At 50.0% G+C, this 24,954-nt stretch overlaps 1 protein-coding gene across 5 annotated transcripts in view; it reads left to right on the forward strand.

Annotated features, from left to right (window-relative positions):
- GRK6 (G protein-coupled receptor kinase 6) overlaps positions 1-24,954 on the forward strand; it is a 697,925-nt gene that overhangs the window by 326,525 nt on the left and 346,446 nt on the right. For all 5 annotated transcript variants that reach the window (XM_078652756.1, XM_078652755.1, XM_078652753.1 and 2 more), the window contains exons 12-13: positions 6,540-6,748; positions 24,398-24,535. In XM_078652756.1, the coding sequence (XP_078508882.1) occupies positions 6,540-6,748; positions 24,398-24,535 (347 nt within the window). The remainder of the gene's footprint in view (positions 1-6,539; positions 6,749-24,397; positions 24,536-24,954) is intronic.

The following is a 24,954-nucleotide window of genomic DNA, read 5'->3' on the forward strand; positions in this document are numbered from 1 at the left end:
CCCATGGCTAAAATGACTTCCACAAAGCCTACAGATTCCAGACACGCACTAATGTCCAGTGTAGCAGATGTGAAAACGAGTGTTCTGCAGAGTCCAAGGTCATATTTGTACTGCTTTTGGGTCGTCCAGAAATGTCATATTTCTCTGAGTCCCTGGCTGGGGTCTGGCCATGGCAGGTTAGATTAATGACCTTTCTTCCCAGAGCGAAGATCTTCCCTCCAAGGGGAAAAGATAGGTGGAGCTATAAGCCAATCCATAAACTGCTGTCTCCGGGTGCCAGGCACCAAGCAGAACTACCAAGCTGTACTATGTGAAGGCAGACAAATCCATTTTGAACAACCCAGAGGCTGGACAAGGAGGGAGGGAGGGGGCAGGGAAGTGAGGTGTTGCTGTTTAATAGGACACCCAGAGACTTCCTGCCAGCCCCCTACTCAACTTTTAAAAAGTACTTGCACAGGAAGAGAAGCGCTCTCCGGGGTGTGGGCTGCAGAGGCGAAAGGTACTGGAGCCTGGTGCAATTGGCAGTTGGAAGGAGGACACCCCTGACTGCCCCCCCCCCCCAGCCCCTAACAGCACCAGAAGAAGAGCCCAGGACTGGTGCGCAGAAGAAGAGGCCTCTGCGCAGGGAGAAGAGAGGCGCAGGGAGCCAGTGAAGACTGCTCCCTGCAGAATGCACCCTCTTGGAGACCTGGAGGAGGAAGGAGAGTGCTCCCAGTGGCTGGGGGACGCCACCAGGAGCAGGAAGACACAGAAATGGGGCAGATCGGACCCCCAGGGGCTGAGATATGGCCCCCGGAAGGTAGGCGACCGTTGACCCCTAAGAAGACAAACGACAAAGCGCGTGGGGCTCCGCCGCCGGTCTCAGATGCCCCCGGGGTGGGTCAGGTCCCGGGGGCTGCCCCAGGAGGAAGCAAAGCACTGTCGCGCTCCCCTTGAAGATGCCAGCAGGGGGCCAGGAGCCCATCCTGGCCCCCGGTGATGTGAAGGAGGAGGGCTGGGAAGCGCCGTCGCGCACCCCTGTGAAAATTGTCCCCCGGGGGCGCCAGGAGCCCACCCTGGCCCCCTGCCGAAGCGGGATGCGGGGGAGCGCCGTCGTGCCCCCCCCCCCCTCCCCAAGATGTCTGGAGGCCCGGGACCCCATCCCCGGACCCCGAAGTCAGGCAGAGGTGGGGGAGTGCCGCCGCGCTCCTCCGAGGTCCCAACGGGACCGCTTAGGCCACCGGAGCGGGCAGACCAGAAGTGCTCGGCCGGCTCCGGCGGCAGCACAGAAGAGTGCTGGCCGCGTGGGCAGCCAGGGGTGGGCAGCCTGGGTTGGCCCCCAACCATGGTGACACACGAGGGTCCCGGGTGGGACCGGGACCCTCCGAACAGTAAAGTCGGCGTTGGGGGCCCGGGTGGGACCGGGCCCCCAACAACGGGCAGAGCGGCCGGGGGTGGGATCCCCGAGCTGCATCCTCTCACCTAGGGGTCCGGGTGGGACCGGGCCCTCCACCGAGGCCCAAGACGCGGCCGGAGGCCACAGTGCGGCTCTCCCCGAAGCAGCAGGAGAGCCGCTCATCATTTATGCGTACAGGCCCATAATGCCTTGCAGGCCAGGACCGGCCTGCAAGGGCAACCTGGCGTTTTCTTGGCTTGTAGTGGCCCCAGGAGAACGGGGTCACCACCCTACAGGTGCAAAGGTGCTGGGGAGCTGCTGGAGAAGCGCAGTCTCCCCACAGCACAAAAAGCAAAATCCCATCCCAAGTGTCTTGGGGATTTAAAGTAATCAACCCCTCCAGAGCTCAACTTCCAGTTAACACCTTCTGGGCTGGAACTTTTGTTCTTCAGCTGAGGGTGTTTTAATAATTGCATCAAGGATGGAAGAGCTGAGTCGAGGATGTCTGCAGAAGGGCATCCCTGGAGGTGAAGGGGTGTAATTACACTGAAATGCAGTTATTAATAGTTATTTCTTTTAGAGGGACTGATGTTCAGTGTGCAGTATAGGTGTAAGGTGATGTCCTAAGCAAAGTGGATTTAAGTGGCTAGACACTCCTAGGGTGTCTGACTGTATTTACAACTTAATCATGTGATCATCTGGGATGTCTTTAGGGGCTGTAATTGCAATGCATTATAATGATATCTAAAAGTGCTGAATACTGTCATTCTAAAATGTGCGTAAACATGTGTTCTGCTGCTGCGCTGAGGTGATGACCCCAGACTATTAGCCCTTACGATGTAGAGGTGCATACTGTATGGTCAGTAGGAGATGCTCAGTCAGGGTCATGTGTCACCAAGGCAGGTGTAGCCTTTTTAATGCTTGTTGAGGTAATAAGGGCGGGCCGCCACTGGGATGGTGGCAGTGCGCAGGGCCCTCGCTCCAGGTTAAGACCAATTCACTGCATTGGGGGCAAGATGATGCGCATACATGGGAGTGGTGGTACTATACCCCCCCCCCACCCCCCCTTGCGGGAGGGGTGGAGATGTTATGCAATGTCACAAAGTAATTTCTTCAGCTTATGTATATTTGTAAATTGGTGTATAGTATTGAGTGGTGTGTGTGTTTAATAAATGTACTCTTACTTTTATAAAGCAAAATACTGACTGGACAATCAATTATTGAGTGTTATTTTTGCGCACCTGCAAATAGCGATTACTAGCCCACACCACCTCCCTTGAGTAAGCCTCAGACTGCTCTGCAACGCTACCCTCTGAGTCAGGCGCTGCCCTAGGGTGTTTGGTTCCCAGTGAATGGCAAATGTGTCATGTTATTTGTGCAGGCCTTACAGATGCTGCCTCGTTTTTCAACAGTGCAGCATCCCCTTATTCATAAGGATTGCCCTAACTTTATGGACAAAAGTAGGAGCCTTACAGATACCAGTGACTTGAAGCTTCTTCGAAGAAAAGCAAGTTGTAATGCGTGAGCCCAACTCTAGATGATAGTAGTTTGTAAAGCATGTGGCTCTTCAGCTAGGTACGTAGAATGTTCCTTCTGCTGGATACTTCATTCTGCAGATTCCTCACCTCTTGAATCTGCTCCAAGCACCAGTGCCGATAAATGTTGTCTGGTCTCCAGTATCCACGTGTAGATATGACATCATGGAGTCTTTTAAGGGTGTCAACCCAGCACATTGACGTCACTTCTTTCTTTTCCTGCACCGTTTGATGCAGATCCGCTGTGCTAGCAATATTTCTACTAAAAATTGCTATGTTGTCCCGGTGCTGGTTGACTCTCCAACACCCCCATGTCCTATTCCTGATGCTGGTTATGCTGAACCTCCTCTTCTGCCTAAGGTCCCCCAGGTTACTACACCACTTTTGCCAACAAAACATAGCAACTTTTCTAATATCTAAGGCTGTTTTGGGTTGGTCCTTGTCTAAAGCACAGCCGTTTTGGAGTATTTACTCCCTTACAGCCCTTTCCTTGTGATGAGTACTTTTGGGTGGCTGGAGGGGTGGTTTGGCTCCGATTCAAGCCCCATTCAGATGCCTAACCTAGTGTACAACAACAGTGATGACAGAAATGAGGTGGACAATCCCTACCGCCTACCCAAACCCTCTCAATCGCCCTCCCACCTCGAGCATACCAAATTTCCGTACATCTAAGGTCATTTTGGTTGGGTCCTGATGCAAAGCACAGCAGTTGATGGAGGATTTGCCCTCTTACGGTCCTTTCCATTATGATCAGTACCTTGGAAGCTGGAGGAGGTGTTTGTCTCTGATTTAGACCCTGTTCAGATGCCAAACTAATTGTATGACAACAGTGGTGATGGTAGTGAGAAAAGCAGTCTGGTTCCACATCCACCCTAGAAAAACCTCTTCTGAGATAATTGCTGGATACCTCCTGGAAGATGGACTCATAATGTCTTCAGGACCTTCCACTGAGGTTGATTCCTCACTTATGGCTGTTCGCACGTCTGCAGAAATCCTCGAGTTACCTTTGCCTGTGGAGGAGAACCGGTCTGACTTCCTCAGTGAAATTCTATCTACTGCATCCTCTGTGGTTGAAGCATTGCTCCCCTCCACGAGGCATTGATGGATGACATTGTGGCCACTTGGAGCAAGCTGGCATCTGCCCCTGTGGTGTGCCACCAGGTTGTCCACTGCCATTGTCCAGCTCCTAGGTATTCAAAATGTTGGCCTGCTTACTGAGCTCAGGAGAGTCTTGTGGACCAGGTTCTTTCCTCTAAGAAGAATCATGACTTTTTCCTCTCAATGAGGAACAAGGGCTTCTCTTCAGGGAGGCTGGCCTTTCGCTCCAAGAATGCAGCTTCTCTCCTGGCCTGTTACTACAATGGTTTACGGGAGATGGTGCAAATGGTCATTGCTAATTTCACAACCCATCTTCAGAACCATTTTGTGGAAGTTGTGCGTGATGGACAAGACACGACCAAGCAGATTCTTGGTTGTGGCCTGGACACCACTGTGCACAGTCCATAGGATCTTACATCGCCATCTTCCACGAGGCCTGGCTGCTTTCCATGGGCTTGTAGTGGGTTGTCTAGATGAATCTTTTTGACTTGCGCTCGGATGGAGGGCACTTCTTTATAGATAAGGCAAGCTCTGCATAGGAGTGCTTCATTCAAGAATGTGCTGTGGCTCGTCCTTGGCACTGGCTTACTCTGCTTGCTAGTTTCATCAGCAGTAGCACAGGTTCATGAGACTTTCTTGGGCCTGTCCTTTTGGCAGCGCTTGCCCGAACAATCAGTGTTGCAGCTGATCCAGCCCTTTTGTAGCGACTGGAGGCATGCTACCTTCAGAGGCAGTCCATGGCAGCAACAAATGTCTCCTTCGTCCCCGATTCCTCCAGCAAAACCACTTAAAACCACGCTTTTCTGTCCAAAACCTGGCGATGAGGGACAGAAGATAAATTATGCCCAGACCTTGGGAGAAAACTCCCATAGTGTGGGGGCCATTAGGTTTTTGTCTATTAATAACAAACGTCTACTTTGGGAGTTTGTTTTCGAAAAATAAATAAATATATATTAATCAAACTTTTTATACCTTGATAGGAACCACCATGATGGCAGTTTCTGTCAAGGTACAGAGATGTATGAATTTGGCAGCCGATAGTCTGGGTGGCAGCGTCTATTGTCCTCTGCCACCCTGAAGGACTGAGTGCCACCAGTTCAACTTTATTTAGATCTAGAGAATTTTTAGAAGCATCCCATTTGACAATTACATTTTCAGATTTTTTTTTGTTTTTATTTTTACAGTTGTACCCCTTCTCCTTCTGTAGATCTATATAAACAAAAAGACTGCTTTTCTAGACAATGTGGCACCAGGGCTTGCAGTGATGGTCTTATTAGTCTGTCATCTGGTCTAGCCAATCTTCTGGAAGCTTGTAATGACTTACTTATCAAAATGTTTCTCATCTGTGGGCTTCTAGAGTAATTCCACCATCTGGTGTCTATTCAGTATTTTTATTAAAACTTTACTATATCTGGTTGAACATTATAGACTTAACATTATAAACTAAAACACAAATCATCCTCCAATGATATCCTAGTTGTCATCAACATAGATGGAATAGAAGTCAAATGTGAAAACCCTCCATTTTCCTTTTTAACGGTCTGGAATTCAGAGCAGCTGCCTTTAGATAGACGACTCTCTGACTGAAATAATAATATGCCTTTCAGACCAAATCGAAAAATACAAAATTGAGGTTCAATGCCTCCACTCAATCAAAAGCACCCCTGTCACTCTGAAGATGGAGCATCGTCCCATTCTCGATGACACATCTGACCACTTGGGAAAGTACATGAGTTATATTGTCTACAAACATCTATTAAAATTAACAGCAATGGTCAAATACCATTCACAACTTTCCCAATGTATGTAAAACCATCCAGTTATTATTAAGAATTTCACAAGCATTCTATGTCAAGGCTACCCAAAGTAATTAATAGAGCACAGTCCACTCTGCTTCCTCAACACGTGACTGAGAAGCGATATCTCAGAAATCCAATGAAACGTCCTCTCCTCTGAGTGGAAAAGTTAAAATTAAAGGTTGGTGCATCATGCTGGAATGACTCTGCCACCCAGTGTCTGGCTACTTTAAAATTATAATATTCACGGTTCAACCTACATCAGCATGGCTGTCCTCTGAAGGCTACTGCAGCCAGGCCTCGGGTACAAAACAGATATTTCGTAGAAAATAGGTCACATCTTAAGACACAGATTCTGGAATGCATTTGTCATTTAACCAGTTGTTGATTCACACACCCTCTATTCAAAACCCAGCTTTTTTGCACAAGTCACTTTGTATTGTTGTTTTGTTACTTAATAATTGTTGTTCTGTGCCTAAAATGTATTTTGCCGTGCTCTGTACGTAATCACTCACCGTTCTGCTCAGCTTCCTCCATCTCAAATGCTGTAGATGTCTCCTTCAATGAGACAGAAGCGTAAAACCGAGTAAAGAGACATTAATAGACTGAGCCATAGTATGTCACTGGGCTGATAAAATATTTCAGACAGGCCTACAAAATGCTAAACATACTGGCAAAGGACAGAGGGCATAAAGTTCCTGCAACTAAAGCAACTTTTTTTTGGTCACCTTACAGCTCCTGAGGTGGTAAAGAATGAGCGATATACATTCAGTCCAGATTGGTGGGCCTTGGGCTGCCTGGTGTATGAAATGATAGAGGGGCAGTCCCCCTTCCAGCAGCGGAAGAAGAAAATTAAGCGAGAGGAAGTTGAGCGGCTTGTGAAAGAAGTTCAGGAAGAATACTCAGAAAAGTTTTCGGAGGAAGCGCGGTCCTTTTGCACCATGGTAGGAGGACCTTTTTGTCTCAAGCTGTTTGGTAATAGCCATGCTGGGAGTATCCAGAATTAAAGTAGCAGTTTTTTCTTCATTGTGGTATCACCATATTGCTCCACATGCCCTTTTGTTATATTAACTACAAGATATGGTGTTTTAGTACCATTGCTAATTGCTATACCTTTGAAGACATGGTTGATTTGCCGCTGAACTTGATGTGAATTCGTAACGTTTGAGGTTGTGTTGACTTGAAGGTAGAGCTTTGGCTCAAGTTCCTCTACTGCCAGAGGTTTCTGGGGCTGGCGTTACAGCATTATGATAGTGTAGGATTGCTGATAATTGCACCACTTCCATGAGAAAAGAGATGCCATCCATTGATAAAGTGAATGTCTCTTTGAACATGTTCATGAAGATCAAATATCTCACTCGGAGACTTCCAGTACAGCGATGATTTTAACTAAGGTTGTGATGGAAGGGGGTATTACTGAAGTCCCTTCGGGAGGAACCCTTGTGGTTAAACTCTTAATAAGAGTTAACTAACTCCAACTGTGATGTTAGTGCGTGCTGTTGGTAAAGCAGTCCAAGTGTTCGCTCCATTGGTGAACACCAAGATGTGTGCTCTGTGTATAAATCAGGCTTCTCCGTTCCGTTCCAGGCTTTATTTTTGGTAAATGGACATTTTACTTGTTTTTTTGTTCCTGTTGGCCAACATGTCTTACCCCTGTAATCAGGGTCGGATTGGGTTCACAATTCGGCCCGGGCACTGATGAAAAAAGTGGCCCACATTCAAGAGGCGTGGCCCATATTTAAGGGTCGTGGCCCACATTCAAGAGGCTTGGCCCATATTTAAGGGGCGTGGCCCACATTCAAGGGGCGTGCCCTTTCATGAAACACCATTTGCACAGACAAGGAATGAAAGTGGGAGGATACTGTTCTTGTACAGGACACAGGGCCAAGGTGACAATGGCCTACATGCTGAGCAACTAAAAAAAATAGCAAGGCCCCTTTCTGTCACAAAATTATTCCAGCCCTCCAGCACAGGAGCACCTGAAAAGCAGCATAGCCCCTGCTATTACTAACCTACTTAGCCCTCCCCAGACCTTCAGCTCAGGAGCACATGAACAGAGGTAAAGCCCCTGCAATTAGTAAATTAATCAGCCCTCCAGGCCTCGGGAAAATGTCCTGGCAGGGGAGCACACAACACAGCTTTCTGGGTCATCCAAGGTAGCCAGGGGGAGGCTGAGGTGAAGCTGGAGCATGGGAAGTGCCTTCCCAGTGTGTTCTGGCAGTTTGAGTGTTTACCATTTACTGTAGTAATACCCTTGTACCTGTGTATGGTACCCTTTTGTAACTTGCACACGTCACTTTTCTCTGGTATCACACTGTATGCTACCTCTCACTTTTGTTTGCTTTAGATACTTGCACAAGTGCCACCATTGGCGGCAGGTCAGCCCAGCACCATGTGACTCTGGGCAATAGCTCGCTTAATCTTCCCGACGGCCCCCCAGCGCCTAGAGACCCTTACGGGTGATTGTGCGCTTTACAAATGTGGACTTTACTTTTTTACTTTACCATTGCCTACGTAACGTTTGTTCTTGTGCTGGAGTGTCTGCCATTTATTGCAGTATTATACCTCTACTTGTACTTTGTACGCTTTTGTAACTGCACACATATCACTTTTTCCTCCTGTAATGTACCGATTGCTACCTCATGTATTTTGGTTGCTCACTTTTGTCACTTTTGATTCATGTAACTTAACGTTTGCTTTTGTAATTTGTTCTCATGTAATTTTTCTCCTCATGTATTATTGCTGTTCCTAGTGTGAAGCGCTCTGACACCTTCGGGTAAAGTCTGCACTATATAAAATCGCATAAATAAATAAATAAAATAAAAAAATTCCAAACATCACCTGGCCCCCACAGCAAGACCCATTCTTCTTGCCCACTATGCCCTGAATGTGAAGGGCTGCGCAGACGACCTCGCCCCACTGAGGACCCCGCCCAGCAGACCCGGCAGTAAGAAAGCACCATGGTTCACCGACGAACTCAAGAGCTCCAAGAGGAACTGCCGAGCCCTCGAGAGAGAGCCTGGCGCAGAGACCCAACACCAGACAACATGACCACCCTCAAGCTCGCCACTCGAAAACACCACCAACTGATCTACACCACCAAGAAAACCGCATTCGAGGAACGACTGGACAACAACGCCCACAACAGCAAGGAACTCTTCAACATCGTCAAAGAGCTCTCCAACCCCAGCGCCGAAAACAACGACATCACCCCATCACAAGACCTCTGCAACTCGCTCGCCTCCTACTTCCACAACAAGATCGCGGACATACACAACAGCTTCAGCACAGAGCCGACGCACCCCACGACAGCACCTGCACCCCACACCACCACCCTCCGCGCCTGGACCCCGATCAACAACGAGGAAACCCTACGCACGATGAACTCCATCCACTCCGGATCTCCAACCGACCCCTGCCCTCACCACGTCTTCAACAAGGCCGACTCCGTCATCGCACCCCACCTGCGGGACATCATCAACACCTCCTTCGACACAGCGACCTTCCCGGAGAGCTGGAAGCATGCCGAACTCAGCGCTCTACTGAAGAAACCATCAGCGAACCCGACCGAACTCAAAAACTACTGCCCCATCTCGCTCCTCCCGTTTCCTGACAAAGTCATCGAGAAGACCGTCAACAAGCAGCTGGCCGCCTTCCTCGAGACGAATGGATCCCTCGACCACTTGCAGTCCAGCTTCCGGGCCAACCACAGCACCGAGACCGCCCTCATCGCTGCCACTGATGACATCCGAGCCCTGCTCGACAACGGGGAAACAGCGGCCCTCATCCTCCTGGACCTTTCCGCGGCTTTCGACACTGTCTGCCACCGCACCCTAGAGCAGCGCCTCAGCAACGTCGGAATCCAAGAGAAGGCACTAGACTGGATCATCTCCTTCCTCGCCGGAAGGACTCAGAGAGTCCGCCTCCCCCCCTTCAGATCAGAAGCCACCGAAGTCATCTGCGGCGTTCCTCAAGGCTCCTCGCTCAGCCCCACCCTCTTCAATGTCTACACGAGCCCCCTTGCGGCCATCGCACGCCAACACAACCTCAACATCATCTCTTACGCCGACGACACCCAGCTGATCCTCTCCCTCACCATTGACCCCGCCACCGCCAGAGCCAGCCTACACGAGGGGATGAAAGACGTAGCCGAGCGGATGAAGAACAGCCACCTGAAACTGAACTCCGACAAGACGGAAGTCCTCATCCTTGGATCTTCGCCCTCCGCCTAGGACGACTCCTGGTGGCCCCCCGCCCTGGGCAGCGCACCCAAACCAACAGACCATGCACGCAACCTGGGCTTCATCCTGGACTCCTCCCTCTCCATGACCAGACAAGTCAACGCCGTCTCCTCGTCATGCTTCAACATCCTGCGCATGCTACGTAAGAACTTCCGGTGGATCCCCACCGAGACCAGGAAGACGGTCACCCAGGCCCTCGTCACCAGCCGACTGGACTACGGCAACTCCCTCTACGCCGGAACCACTGCCAGACTCCAGAAGAGACTTGTTTGCATTGTTCCCAGCGAGGACACTCTCTGCCCTTGAGGTCATTACGAGGACTTGCCGTTCCCTGGAGGGAACCAACGCCTACTCCCCTTTGTGTTGCCGCCTGCGGGGACCGGGACGGGACTGCGAGACCCAGCATCCTCAGCGCGCTTTCCATCGCAGCGCAGCTGGTGTCTCTTCCCGCCCCCAGCACTCCCGCAGGCTAAAAGCAGCCCGTAGCTCCTACCTCACGGGTTTTGTTTGCATTGTTCCCAGCGAGGACACTCTCTGCCCTTGAGGTCATTCCGAGGACTTGCCGTTCCCTGGAGGGAACCAACGCCTACTCTCCTTTGTGTTGCCGCCTGCGGGGACCGAGACGGGACTGCGAGACCCAGCATCCTCAGCGCGCTTTCCATCGCAGCGCAGCTGGTGTCTCTTCCCGCCCCCAGCACTCTCTACTTAACCCCGCCCCTTCCCGCGGATCGCGGGACGCGCGGGCGAAGACCGGGCAAAGAGCGGGCCCTCTGTGGCCGGAAAAGGCTGGGCTGGGCCAGAACCCTTGGTCGGACATCGGCCCGGGGAGGACTATCAGAGTAAGCCCACTGGGGTATTATTTTCTTGCTTAAAATGTCTATTGAAGCCCTAACTCCGGAACTTGTTGGCCCAGATAAACCAGTGAGCTTGATCAATGGGTCATTAGACAACTATTTTAAGAAAACTGTTATGGACACCCCCAGTATTCCTACTCTAGCGGAACGACGGGCTGAGCGCCGACGCTCGGTGGAAAGCATGAAAAATAGGTCACTACCTGACTCACCTGTATTGATCATCTCTACTTTGGAGGGGACCTTAACAGAGAATGATTGTACTTTTTCCCAGGATAATGTTCCATTAATATTTAGAGAGCGTACGCCCATGAATGTCACTGGGTCCCAGGATATTGTGAATGCCCCTATTAATCTTATTAATCCCAGTGTAACTAAGGCCACAATTATAACTGAGGCATTGATAACCCCTATCCAGAGGCAAAGTAAACCCGCTAGGAGTAGGGCCAAGAAAGTTATGCCTACTAAAACTTATGGCACTCCACCGAATAAAAAAAGGCGGAAAAAGACCGATTTACAAGCGTACAATAAATCACGCTTCAGGAAGCAGCTCAAGACCTGGCTGTTCGAGCAGTAGCGGACCCCCCCCTCCCCAAGCGCCTTGAGACCCTCCGGGTGCGTAGCGCGCTATATAAATGCTATGATTGATTGATTGATTGAGGTGTTAATACTAACACCGTTTCTGGGCTGCATGGGCCCCAGGGGGGCCGAGGTGAAAATGGCTCAAAGGCCTGAGAAACACCTGGCCCCCAGGGAGGCCGATTCTTGCAAACAATCACCCCTCCCCAGCCCAGCATCAGCTTGATTGCTTGACAGGGCAGGGGTGAAGGAGAGGCCACACAGCTGACAATCGCTGTCCGGCCGCACAGCGAGGCTGCTTTCATTTTCTCCGTCTGTCTCCGTGCACTCTGTCGGCCGTTTTTTTTCTCCCCTTTTCCTAGTCCACTCTCTGTGGGCTGGGACAGGGGAGAAAAAAACGGCCCACAGAGGGCACTGAGGCACCGGCCCTTCGGCCCATGCCCGAATGCCCGCCTTGCCAATCCCCCCCTGCCTGTAATCCTCCCTTTCTGCTTTTGGCATGGCCTTTCATTTCCATATTCCTGCCATGGAATCTACTCCACTCGGGAGCTTCTCCGTCCTGCATACTCATTGTATCCTCTGTCGCATTTGACATTTATCCCCTTTATCTGCTACCAAACACTGCTTCCCACCTCTCTCCCTTTTCGGTTCTTTCATTTTATTCCCCACTTCACAAATTATTTTGTTTGTGGATACGTCTAACCCCAGATTTCTCACCTTCCCTGTGCCAAACCAATAACTGCATTTGTTCGAGCGGTACCGCAGGTGGTGCCATCTACCGTTGATGCAACTCTCTCAACATCTGGAGAGGACAACACAGAGCCCTATATATGTGTGATCCATGCACACGAACGACGGTTCCCTTTTCTTCCATACCCTGCAATGCCAAGCTGAAGCAATGCTCCCAGCGATTACAGACTTACTACCAAGTCTTTCACTTCTGCAAACAATTTTTACAGTATGCAGGTATGTGTCTGCTGAAGTTTATAGGCTTTATTTTATATGGTGCGCAACGGATTTGGATGACAGTCATTTTGTCTTTATAAAAAGAAGGAAAAAAAGTGAGTGGTCATACCGCAGTACCATGGCACCCTCCTGGACCCAGTAGAGGAGATATGTAACGCTACAGATCTCTTTCCACCTCCAGGTTGTTTCAGAGGCGCCGACCGCATGACACTTGGGAATGTCGAATATGGTATCGCACCCATAGTTTATACATAAACCATTTTCCCAGGAACTCACTTGCTTCATAATCATTGGACTTTTTATACGTGCTAGAAAGTCGTAAAGTTCAGATTAGTTCAAACTATTGGCCCAGTTATCCCAGATTCCCCAGAACCTAGTTCTTTTCTTTGCTTCACAAGCCATATCCAATTTGTGGATTCATTTAACAGAGGACACCCAATCTAACACCTTAGGAGAATTAGGTGATATCCAATTTAAACAGATTTCTCTTCTTGCCATTAGTATTAAAACAAACAATAGTGAAGCTTGGAGGTTTGACAGTTTGGCACTACTGTCATCAGGTAAAATTCCAAAAATAATTAATACCAGGCTTACCTGAATTTCTTGCCCCATTACTTCAGAGATAATCTTACCAACTTGCCTCCAGAAGCCCTGGATCTGAGGACACTGCACAAACATATGTACATCATCTGCGAATCTCAGGTTACACTTCACACAGACCTTCTGTCCACCTCCCAGCTTGGAAAGCCTCTTCGGCGTCCATAGGACACTGCACAAACATATGTACATCATCTGCGAATCTCAGGTTACACTTCACACAGACCTTCTGTCCACCTCCCAGCTTGGAAAGCCTCTTCGGTGTCCATAGGCTCTGTGAAGTGTGAGCAGATGATTTCTCCTCACCGATGCAGCTTTGACAACCTTCCACAAAATGCATATAGATACTTGCCAAAATGATGAAATATCGCTGAGCGGCAGTTCTCTTCTCCAGGGCTCCTCCATGGGCAGTAATGGTGGATCTCCTTTAACCCCTTTACTGCGGCGGCTATTCCGCCGCAGTGCTAAGGGGGCGGGGCGGCCGCGCGGCGGCCGCATGCTGGTGACGGAACCGCTCCGTCACCAGCGTCGGTTGAGCTGTGCTCGTGACGGAGCGGTTCCGTCACGGCCCGCTCCGCTCAATAGAACGCTCAGCGCAGGCGCGGAATTCGCGCCGCGCATGAGCGTTCTATCGAGCTGGGCGGGCCATCACGGAACCGCTCCGTCATCAGCACAGCGCACCCGTAGCTGATGACGGAGCGGTTCCGTCATCAGCATGGAACGGGTTAATCAAAGTCCAGTACCAGTGCGCCAATTCTTAGCTTTGGTGGTTCGGGACAAAAAAACTGCTCTCCAGTTCTTCATTGCTAATTTCGTTTTTATCCCGATTAGAAGCCCAACAGGAGATTTGATAGAATTTAAATCTGAGATGCCTTTGATTTGTTTGAGAATTAAGCTCATCCCATGACAAGAGATTATTTTCTCGCAGTAGTTGGCCCCAATTCTGAAATCCATTTTCCCATAGAGGGGTAGATAATCTGTCATTTAAGCATGATGGAGTGCCTGGAGAGTTCCATATAGGAGCACTAGAACAGTAGTATGGAATTTTGGGCATCTTCCTAATCTAGAACCATAACTCACAGGCCGACCGTATCACCTTCAATTTAATTTTTTTAGAGTATTTTGGGTGACCAAATTTAAAAAGAAATCCATTGCCCCCCTGCGGTACACTATTGGACATGGCTAAGAGGCAAGGTGCAAAGTGGGTAGAATCAAGAAGCCGAGATCTCATATTCTTAAAAAGAAATGCCCAGCTGTAAAACCCAAAGTCAGGACTGGCTATTCCCCCTGCTGCTTTCTCGCATCTCAGTTTTTTCCAGGCAATCCTCACCCCTTTGTCGGCCCAAAGAAAACTATTAATGTCTGATTTCAGTTTTTTTAAAGAGACTGAGCTAAATAGCAGAGGGATTGCATCAAAAATAAATGTCATTTTAGGGAGAAGCGACATTTTAACAAGATTAGAGCGACCAAGGATCGACAATGGAAGGTTGCTCCAAGACTTCAGTAGAGCTCTTATATCCTTCTTTTTAACCTCTAAATTAATCTGGGCGAAGTCATTTATATTCTGTGTGATTTGAATACCTAGGAATCTTATTTGATGGTGTACTAGGGACGAGCTATGTTGCCAATTCCATGTCATAATTTCAGTTTTTAGTGAGTTGATTTGGTAGCCTGATATCTTCCCAAAGTCTATAAGTAGTTCTTCCAATTTTGGCAGAATCGCTGGTGATTCTTCTGTAAAAAGCATCAGGTCATCAGCATACAGGGCTAATTTCTTTGACCAGGAGCAAGTTTGCCATCTCGGAGACAAACCAGGCCAAGATTCAAGACTCATGTGAATCTCAATAAGCTAAAATGTCTGTGATCACCGAGATAATTTGTGTAAAGGAGGCTTCAAAAGAAGCACTGAATAATCAAGTGGAGCAGAACTCTACCGAGATTCAGGCATTAAAAAAGGGAGAAAAAGACATGCTTGATAAATTGGAGACATTGGAAAATAATGCCAGACGGAATAATATTAAAATCATGAATATTCCGGAGGGTTCAGAGGGGGAGGATATTAAAATCTATAATTTAACATTTTTTAAGAGAGTTTATCCCCGCTGTTGATGTTAAGGAGTTAGAAGCAGACATTCAGAGAATCCATAGAGATCCTTTCTCCAAGAATCCAAATAGTAAAAATCCTGGGCGAATCCTGGCTAATTTTGAACGTGTAACTTAAAGAAACAGGTACTATCGGAAGCCTTAAAAGCAGGAACTTTTACGAAGGGGGACTGGACTTTTAGGATCAGGTCAGATCTCTCGAGAATGACACAGGATCGACAATGGGAGTTGGGCAAATTCATCCCAATTCTAAGATCTCTGGGTGCAATGGTATAGTTGAGATTCCCTGCCTTACTTAGGGTTATGTGGAAAAACAAAATGCTTAACTTCAGGGACCCTAAAGAGATAGGAGCCTTTATTGAACAAATTAAAGCTCCGGCATAATGTAGCCTACAATTTGCATGATAAGTATAGGTTGTCGGGTGGGTGGGAGGTGAGCTCATAGGGGTTAATTTAAATCAAACCCCATGAGGTTTATGAGGGTTCCCGGGGGAGGGGGGAGTGGGGACACACACGAAGAATGCAATTTTAAGTTTTCACTGGGTGGGGAGCAAATTAGGGAAAAAAGAAGAAAAAGTCCTCGTTCACACACCTTTTTCCAGAAAGTTGGTAGATAGGAATAGGAGGTGACCAGAGGGCGCTCCCTTGGGCCATAGTTAGGGCACACCGATCCGATATAAATGACTGAAACTAGAATTTGTACTTGGAATGTCAATGGTTTTAGGGTTCCAAGTAGGCGTAGGAGGATTTTTCAATACTTAAGGCAAGCAGACTTTGACATCATGATCTTACAAGAGACTCGCCTTACTCCTGAGTGGGAACTGGCTGTAGCTAAGCAAAGATGGATAGATGCCTCACTTCATACCACACAACCCTTTTGTACCAAAAACGTCGCCATTGTGATTAAAAAATCTGCGAAAGGTATTTTGGGCCCTTCTAAGTTGAACAGTAGGGGGCTTTGGAGCATAACAGATGTAAAAATACGAAATGAGTGGGTGACTTTGGTGGGATACTATGGCCCAAATATAGACGATGAGTCATCTCTTAGAATAATCTATAACCACTTGATGGATACTAATTTCCCCATTATCATGGGAGGTGACTTTAATGTTCTTTTGAACCCCGCCCTGGATAGTTCCAAAGGGGGAAGAGTGATACCTACAAAAATGGGTTCACTGATTAAAATAATTATGAATGACTTAAATCTTATAGATATCTGGAGAGCAAAGAATAAGACTATAACTGACCTCCAAAACTTCACGTTTCATAATAAAAAACACAAATACCACTCCAGAATAGAATACTTCCTGATAGATTATAGGTTGATAGAATTGGTCAGTTTAGTCTCCTACATCCCAGAACATTTATCAGATCACTCAGCGGTCCAGATATATCTAAAATTTCCTAGATATCCAGAAACAAAAAGATGGACGTTTGATAGTCATTCTTAAAGATGAGTCCGTGATTGAACAATTAAAAGTGGATACTCTGTTCTTTTTTTTAGGTAAATGATCAGTCCGCACCTCTCGAGATAATATGGGATGCCTATAAGGTGTATATTAGAGGCAGAATCATTGGTATTTCGGCTAAAATTAATAGGAACAAAAAGATAAAATCAAGCTACTGGAAGCAGAAATTCTTGGAGCCATGCTCAACCAAACAAGTCGAAGGAGTATAAGAACAGAGGGAGGAAAGTCCAGAGTTATTATCTAAACGACAAGACATGGCTGACTATTTTGACAGTATCACTAAAAGTAGATGGGAAGTTAGCAGACTGGCGAATTAGGAATATGCTGAGGGCAGTGGGAAGCTCTTGGCCTGGAAAGCTCGAGCCAATCTATCTAGAAATCTGATTAAAGAAATATGCAATTTAGAAACAGGAGAGCTCTTTTCAGACCGGGATAAGATCGAGAATGGATTTGAATTATTCTTGAAAGATCTGTATACTGAAGATCTGAAAGTCAGTGACGCCCAAATTAAAAAATTACCTAGCAAAAGTCTCCAAACAGTCATTATCTGAAGACCAGGCTCAACAACTTAATAGGAAGCTTTTACTATGTGAAATCAGATCTGTAATATAAAACTTAGAGAGGCAGTGCTGCGGGCCTAGATGCGATCCCTAACGAGCTCTATATTGCTCTTAATGAGACACTTGCACCGTTCTTAGAGAAACTGTTTGATAGTATCTTCTTGTCTAACTCTCCAATCCCTAGTTCATGGAACGAGGCAGCCGTTTCCTTGATCTTGAAACCTAACAAAGATTTTTTTTAAAAATTGAATCGTATAGACCCATCTCCCTGCTTAATTGTTATTTATAAAATCTTTGTGCAAATTAGAGCAGGGAGACTGAACAATATAATGGGAAAATAATTCATCCGGATTAAAAGGGATTTATTAGAGGACGCCAACTGCATGACCTAACAATCTGAATGAAACAGGTTAGTATTAAATTCCTTACCTTAGAATATCCCCAGGCGTCGGACTGGATCCGGAAACTTTTGCGTATCAGTACCCTTGCGCGCAGTAGGCGGCGGGATGACGTCGCCGGAGTACTTAGACGCCGCCCTCGCGGTCTGACGACAGTTCCTATTTTTTCCACGCCAGCAAGCGCCAATCCGGGAACAGTGGTACCCTTTAGTCATTTTTTGACTAAACTTTTTGATCTTATTTTTCGAAGTCGAAAGACTCCGACGGTGCCGGTAGGGATGCCCGGGTTTAAACCCTGCGTCAACTGCAACCAACTGATGTCGGTTACCGACCCCCATCGCCGGTGTCTTCATTGCCTGGGGCCCGACCACGATGACAAGTCGTTCCCCAACTGCCGGGCCTTGACGTCGCAGGCTAGGCGGGAGCGGTCCCGCAAGTGCCTCGAGCTCCGGCAGTCAGCCCCGTGCCGTTCGAGGTCGAGGGACCGGTCGCGGGGCCGGAGTCATCACGGCTCGGAGGATCGACACCACTCCTCCAGCTCTAAGTCCTCAGGTAAGAGGCACAAGAAGTCGAAGAGGAGACATCGCTCTTCCGACCCCCCCCCCCCCCCCCCGGATGCTCGCGCGACGCGGCCGGGGGTTCGGGTGACACCGCCCACTTGGCTCCATCGGAGCTGCTGGCGTCGCGGCCTGCTCCATACCCGCCGGTCCCTGGGCAGAACGCGACGCCAGAGGAGATTGGCGCCCTCCTCACGACCATGAGGTCGCTCACTCCTCCGTCTGGTTCTGTGGCGCCTTCGGGCCCGCGGCCCCAACTGGGAGCCCAAGCGGGCCCGGTGCTTCGGCCCCGGCGCCGTCGGTTGCTTCAGCGCCGTCAGCGACTTCGGTCCCGATGCCGCAGGGCTCCGCTGGATCCGGGTCATCGCCAGTCGACCTTACGACCTCGCCGGCTGCTAGGGTGTCGCCACTGGTGCCGACCACAGTCGACGCCGTCCCCAGTTCCCCCCTCAGTCCGGTTCCGGCGCCGGAGCGGCGTCGCTCGATGCCGCATTCAACGCCGATGGGAGATTTTTACTTCTATGATCCGGCCCCATCTTTTGACCCTGAATACCAGGCGATGGGTGGCGAGGCGGTTTGGGAGGGGTCTGAGGACCCTCTGGCATGTGAGTGCCAGCCTTATCAGGACTGGGCAGGTGAGCTAGGGGACGCCAGTGGTTTGGACACCTCGCCAGACACTGTCTTTGTCTCCCCTCCTACCGTGGCTACGGAGGAGGGGGCAGCCTATAGTGTGGTGTTGACGCGGGCGGCCAAGGCCTTATCCCTTGACCTCCCCGTCGCGGCCGTGAGGACTAACCTCCTCACTGAAGTCCTTAAACCGCAAGCAAGCTCTTCGGAGCCTCTGTTGCAGTTTAATGAGGCCTTGTCTGACGTTCTTCTGGGCACCTGGTCCAGGCCCGCTGCAGGTCCTCCTGTAGACAGGAACGTGGCCAGACGCCACCGCCCGGCTCCGGGAGACCCTTGCTTCCTGTCCACCCACCCCACCCCCGAGAGCCTGGTCATCCAGGCCTCTAACTCCCAGACAGCATTCCCGACAGCTCCCCCCGATCGGGAATCCAAGAGGTACGAGCAATATGGCAAAAAGATGTTCTCCTCCCTGAGTTTGGGATTGCGGTCAGTTAAAACCGCGTGCCTCTTGGGCCGTTATACCCACTCTCTCTGGGACGCGGACGTGCTGCCACAATGTCCGGAGGAGGCCCGGACTAAACTCGCCCAAGCCCTTGCGGAGGGTCGAGATGCGACACGGTACTCCATCAGATGTAGACTGGACACCACGGACTCACTAGGTAGAGCGATGGCAACGATGGTGGCGATTCGTCGCCACGCCTGGCGGAGGCCTGCCAACTTTTCGGCTGATGTCCAAACCACCCTTATGGACATGCCGTTTGATGGCCGTCGCCTCTTTGGCAACAAGGCAGACAGTGCGCTTGAGCGCTTTAAGGATTCCAGGGCTACGGCCAAGTCCTTGGGCCTGTCGGCCTCGCGCCAGCAATCTGCTGCCTTTCGTGGCCAAGGAAGGGGCGCCCCCACACGTCCTGCCAGCCAAGGGCCGCAGACTAACATCCAGCGCGGTGGCGGACGTGGTAACTGCAGTGACGGTGCCCGGGGACAACGGCGCGGCCAGTCCACATCCACCCCCGCAGCATCCACCTCAAAGCCCTCCTAGTCCGAGCTTTCAGGCCCACATGACGCCAGTGGGTGGCAGGGTTCGCCATCACCTCCTCCACTGGCGCGACATCACATCGGAGAGGTGGGTGCTGCAAATTGTCCGAAGGGGCTACTCCCTCCCCTTCGAGGCAACCCCTCCAGCCATGCCACCACAGTACCACCACGTGTCGGGGGATCACTTGAATCTTCTGCGAGAGGAAGTTGCAGCCCTCTTGGCCAAGGGGGCCATCGAGCGAGTTCCTGGGCCAGAAGTAGGGTGTGGTTGTTATTCTCACTACTTTCTGGTTCCAAAGAAGGGCAAAGGGGGTCTACGCCCTATCTTGGACCTGCGGAACATCAACGGCTTCCTCCGGAAGGAGAGGTTCAAGATGCTGACACTGGCTCAGGTCTTAGCTGCCCAGGAGACTGGATGGTAGCGTTGGACTTGCAGGACGCTTATTTCCACATCCCCGTCCTGCCGGCCCACTGGCGCTACCTGCGGTTCACGGTGGGCCACGAGCACTTTCAGTTTACCGTGCTCCCCTTCGGCCTTACCAGCGCCCCACGAGTGTTCACGAAAGTGATGGCAGTGGTCGCAGCTCATCTGCGCAGGTTAGGGGTTTCAGTTTTTCCCTACCTCGACGACTGGTTGTTGAAGGCGGGCTCTCCCCAGACAGTCATCAGCTACCTCCTGACTACGGCCGACCTCCTGCACCTGCTGGGGTTCTCCATCAATGTGCTTAAGTCGCACCTGTGTCCCTCTCAGAAGCTCCTCTTCATCGGAGCAGTTCTAGACTCGGGGCAGTTTTGGGGTTCTCCTCCCGAACAGCGGGTTTGGGATATTCAGGCTCTGATTCCGATCTTTCAGCCTTTATCCCGAGTCTCGGTCAGGTTGATGTTGCGCCTTCTGGGGCTGATGGCCTCCTGCATCCTTCTGGTGCATCACGCCGGATGCGGGCTCTGCAGTGGGACCTGAAGTTTCAGTGGGCCCAGCATCAGGGCAACATGTCTGACCATGTCTTGATCTCGGAGGGCATTGCAAGACAGTTGCAGTGGTTGCTCACGGACCGCGATTGGGTCAGCGGCAGATCCCTCTCCCTACCCCAACCGGAGCACGTAATTGTGACGGATGCGTCCCTCCAGGCCTGGGGAGGCCACATGGGAGAGGCGGAGATCAGAGGCCTCTGGTCTCCGGCGGAGTCCCAGCTCCATATCAACCTTCTGGAGCTGCGGGCGAACCGACTTGCACTGCAGGCATTCCTCCCCTCTGTCCGGGGGAGTGTAGTGCAGGTGTTCACAGACAACACCACCGCCATGTGGTACTGCAACAAACAGGGCGGGGTGGGGTCGTGGACCCTATGCCAGGAGGCTCTGCGCCTCTGGCAGTGGCTGGAACATCAGGGCGTGACCCTGGTGGTTCAACACCTGGCAGGTTCCCTGAACGCCAGGGTGGACGAACTCAGCCGTTGGTGCATGATGGGTCACAAATGGCGTCTGAACTCAGACGTGGCGCAAGGCCTCTTTCGGCAGTGGGGAGAGCCTTGGTTAGATCTATTCGCCACAGAAGAGAACGCGGCACTCGCTCGGAGACGCTTTTATTCGCGAGTGGAGGTGCGGTCTAATGTACGCCTTTCTGCCTATACCACTTCTGCCCAGAGTGCTGAAGAAGATCAGGCGCGACCGGGCCGAAGTCATCCTTGTGGCTCTGGACTGGGCACGGAGGTTCTGGTATCCCGAGCTACTCAGCCTGTCTGTCGATCCCCCGATTCGTCTGCCTCTTCAGGAGGACCTTCTGTCGCAGCAGCAGGGAACGGTCCTCCACCCAAACCTGTCCAATCTCCACTTACATGTGTGGAGATTGAGCGGCGGCAGTTGAGGCCATTTGACATGCCTCCTGAAGTCTGTGATATCATTCTGGCAGCCAGGCGTCCCTCCACAAAATCGGTATACGCCTGCTGGTGGAATATGTTTGTGGCATGGTGCACAGCAAAGGCTGTGGATCCCCTTTCTGCCCCTCTTTCAGAGGTTCTGCTCTTTCTTCTTTCTCTTGCCCAGCAGGGCTCTGCTCTGGGCACTCTGAAGGGCTACCTCTCGGCCATTTCCGCCTTCTTAAGGCTACCTGATCAGCCCTCTTTGTTCAAGTCCCCCATTGTAAATAGGTTTTTGAAGGGCATCACCCATGTTTCCTCCAGTTCCTTTTGTGATGCCTCAGTGGGACTTCAACCTTGTTCTCACTTTTCTGATGTGTGCTCCCTTTGAGCCACTTCATAACTGTCCTCTTCGCCTCCTTACTCTGAAGACCGCTTTCCTGGTTGCCATCACCTCTGCCAGGAGAGTGAGTGAGCTCCAGGCCCTTTCCTCTAAGCCTCCTTTCCTTTCAGTCCATCCGGACAAAGTTGTGTTGCGGACGCGACCCTCTTTCCTGCCCAAGGTAGTCACAGCCTTCCACATCGGGCAGTCCATCCCTTTGCCCACCTTCTTTCCGCCTCCGCATCCCTCGAAAGAGGACGAGAGGCTTCACTGTCTGGACCCAAAACGTGCGCTCTCATTCTATCTGGATTGCACACGCCAGTTCCGGGTGGATGACCAACTCTTCGTTGGTTACGTGGGCGTTAAGAAAGGACAGGCGGTGCACAAACAAACCATTTCTCGATGGGTCGTCTTGTGCATCAATGCTTGTTACTCTGTGGCTCGAAAGGAGCCTCCTGTGGGGCTTCGTGCCCATTCCACACGGGCCACAGCGGCTACTACTGCCCTGGGCTGGGGAATCCCCTTGCAGGACATCTGTCAGGCAGCTACGTGGGCCTCGCTGCACACGTTCGCAAGACACTACTGCCTGGACAGCCAAGTCCGGAGATATGGCATTTTCGGCCGTTCCGTTCTCCAGGACTTTCTGGTGTGATCATTGGTTCGCAGACCCAGCACCGGGGTTGGTATTGCTGGGGGTATCTATTCTAAGGTAAGGAATCTAATACTAACCTGTTTCTTTCAGATGCACAAGTTACTTACCTTCGGTAACGATATATCTGTAAGAAACAGTAGTTCGTATTAGATTCCTTACCGCCCCACCCATCCTCCCCGTTCTGTGAACCGATATCTAGGGTTAAGGTCATCCCCTTTCAGGACCCTAGTTTTTATGGCACCAGTGTTGGGTTTTTATCATGGCTCTGCGTTTTCTGGCGCGGAAAAGCAGTGTATAAGAACTGACGTCCGCGCGCGAGGGCGGTGTCTAAGTACTCCGGTGACGGCATCCCGACGCTGACGACGGACACGGAGCCGCAGACGACGCCTACCGACACACAAGGGTACTGCTACGCAAAAGTTTCCGGATCCAGTCTGACGCCTGGGGGTATTCTAAGGTAAGGAATCTAATACTAACTACTGTTTCTTACAGATATATCGTTACCAAAGGTAAGTAACTTGTGCCACAAGTTGATAGGAGCTATTGACATCGCTTCAGTTAATAGTTTGCCACTCACTATCTTTGCATTCGACGCGGCCAAAGCTTTCGACCAGGTGAATTGGGCTTGCTTATACCACCTAGTTGAAGTAGCCGGCTTAGGAGAAAATATTTTAAGAACTATCAAGAATATATATAAAACTCCTATAGCCAGGATTATAGTTAATGGAAACCTATCTAACAATATCACTTTAGAGCGAGGCACTAGGCAGGGTTGTCCCCTTTCCCCTCTTCTCTTTGACCTGTACATAGAACCACTGGCCCAAATCATACGGTCCAGTGACTGCTTTGCCCCAATTGAATTTAGGCGCTGGTGATATATCTTATTGATGTTTGCTTGTGGTGCATCAGCAACCAACAGGACTTGATGTCGTGTGCTACCTGATGTGATCCATTTCATCAGGGAGAATAAAGCCAAACTGCAAGCCATTGAACTCAAGAAGTTCTGACAATTTGACAATTTGATCAGGTCGCAAGGCAAGTCCTGGTCCAGGTTGCCCTCGTCATGTAAGGGCTAAGTAGACCAGATTGGGATAGGGAGTAAATGAGGCTCTTTGATGTCAAGATGCATGCAGTCTAGGGAGAGGTCTGATGAATCTGCAATCCAGAACCCAGTGCCGGCTTTGCTTTCTTGTATCTTGATGCCGAACCTCAAACCAATGCAACCCAACCTCCCTGGCCATCATCAACTCCTCAGTAAGTTCAGACCTTCAAAGAGACTATCCTGCAGATATTCAAACTGATTCTGGCTTTTCCTGGTGAGTATGATGCGGAGACGGAAAACCTATTACTCCCTCATTACACCGATGCTAACTTCTATCTTAAGTTACAGAATGGCAGTGGTCTAGATTCCTCCCTAGAATCGTTCCTTGATTCTCCTTTGTGACCCACAACAATTTTGCAGTTGTGTTTAGGAGGGTGACCGAAGTGCTAGAACTGCCCCTCTCCTCACTTTAGGGTCTACGACTAACCTTGCTATAGAGATTTTGCACCCAAAACTCTTGCCATTTAACACCCGAAAGAGTGTAACCAGAGGTAAGAACTTATTAATTTGGTGGCGTAGACCTTGTGCATATGAGTTACAGGGTACAGGAGGCATGTATGCATTCCATAGGATTTATGCATTGTTAATTATGTGCCTTATTGACCTTTCTCCCTTTCATAGCTTCTCTGCAAAGACCCCAAAGAGCGGCTAGGGTGCCGGGGAGGTGGAGCCCAGGAAGTGAAAGATCATCCACTCTTCAGGAACCTGAACTTCAAACGACTGGAGGCAGGCATGTTGGACCCCCCTTTCAAACCAGATGTAAGTGTGCCCTTATGGCCATTTGCTCAAAAAAAGTTTTATTTATAGGGTACTTTCTGTCCAAGCACTGTTTCTTGTGTTGATAGTGGGCCATGTTGCCAGGTTTTCAAATGGGTACTATGCAAAGTTTTTAACTCATTTGTTCTACATATGGGGCTTCAATAGCTCTGTAAGGAGCTGTTGGGCTGCGACTTCCAGAGGTAACGTCAATAGATCTTTAATAGAGCCATTGTACTAGCACTTGAAAGACTTCAATGTGGGACGGTCCATCTTTTCCAGGCTCATGCACATCAACTCTCTTCCATGTTAAAGGCAGGTTTTGTTCCTCTAGACTTTAGTACCACTAGGGTGTAAAATATGTTACGCTAATACTAAAGAGAGCTGTATGGCATCCTGCTAACCTAGCTCATTTCTGCAGT

Source organism: Lissotriton helveticus, chromosome 7 (assembly GCF_964261635.1).
Source record: "Lissotriton helveticus chromosome 7, aLisHel1.1, whole genome shotgun sequence".
Taxonomy (NCBI): Eukaryota; Metazoa; Chordata; class Amphibia; order Caudata; family Salamandridae; genus Lissotriton; species Lissotriton helveticus.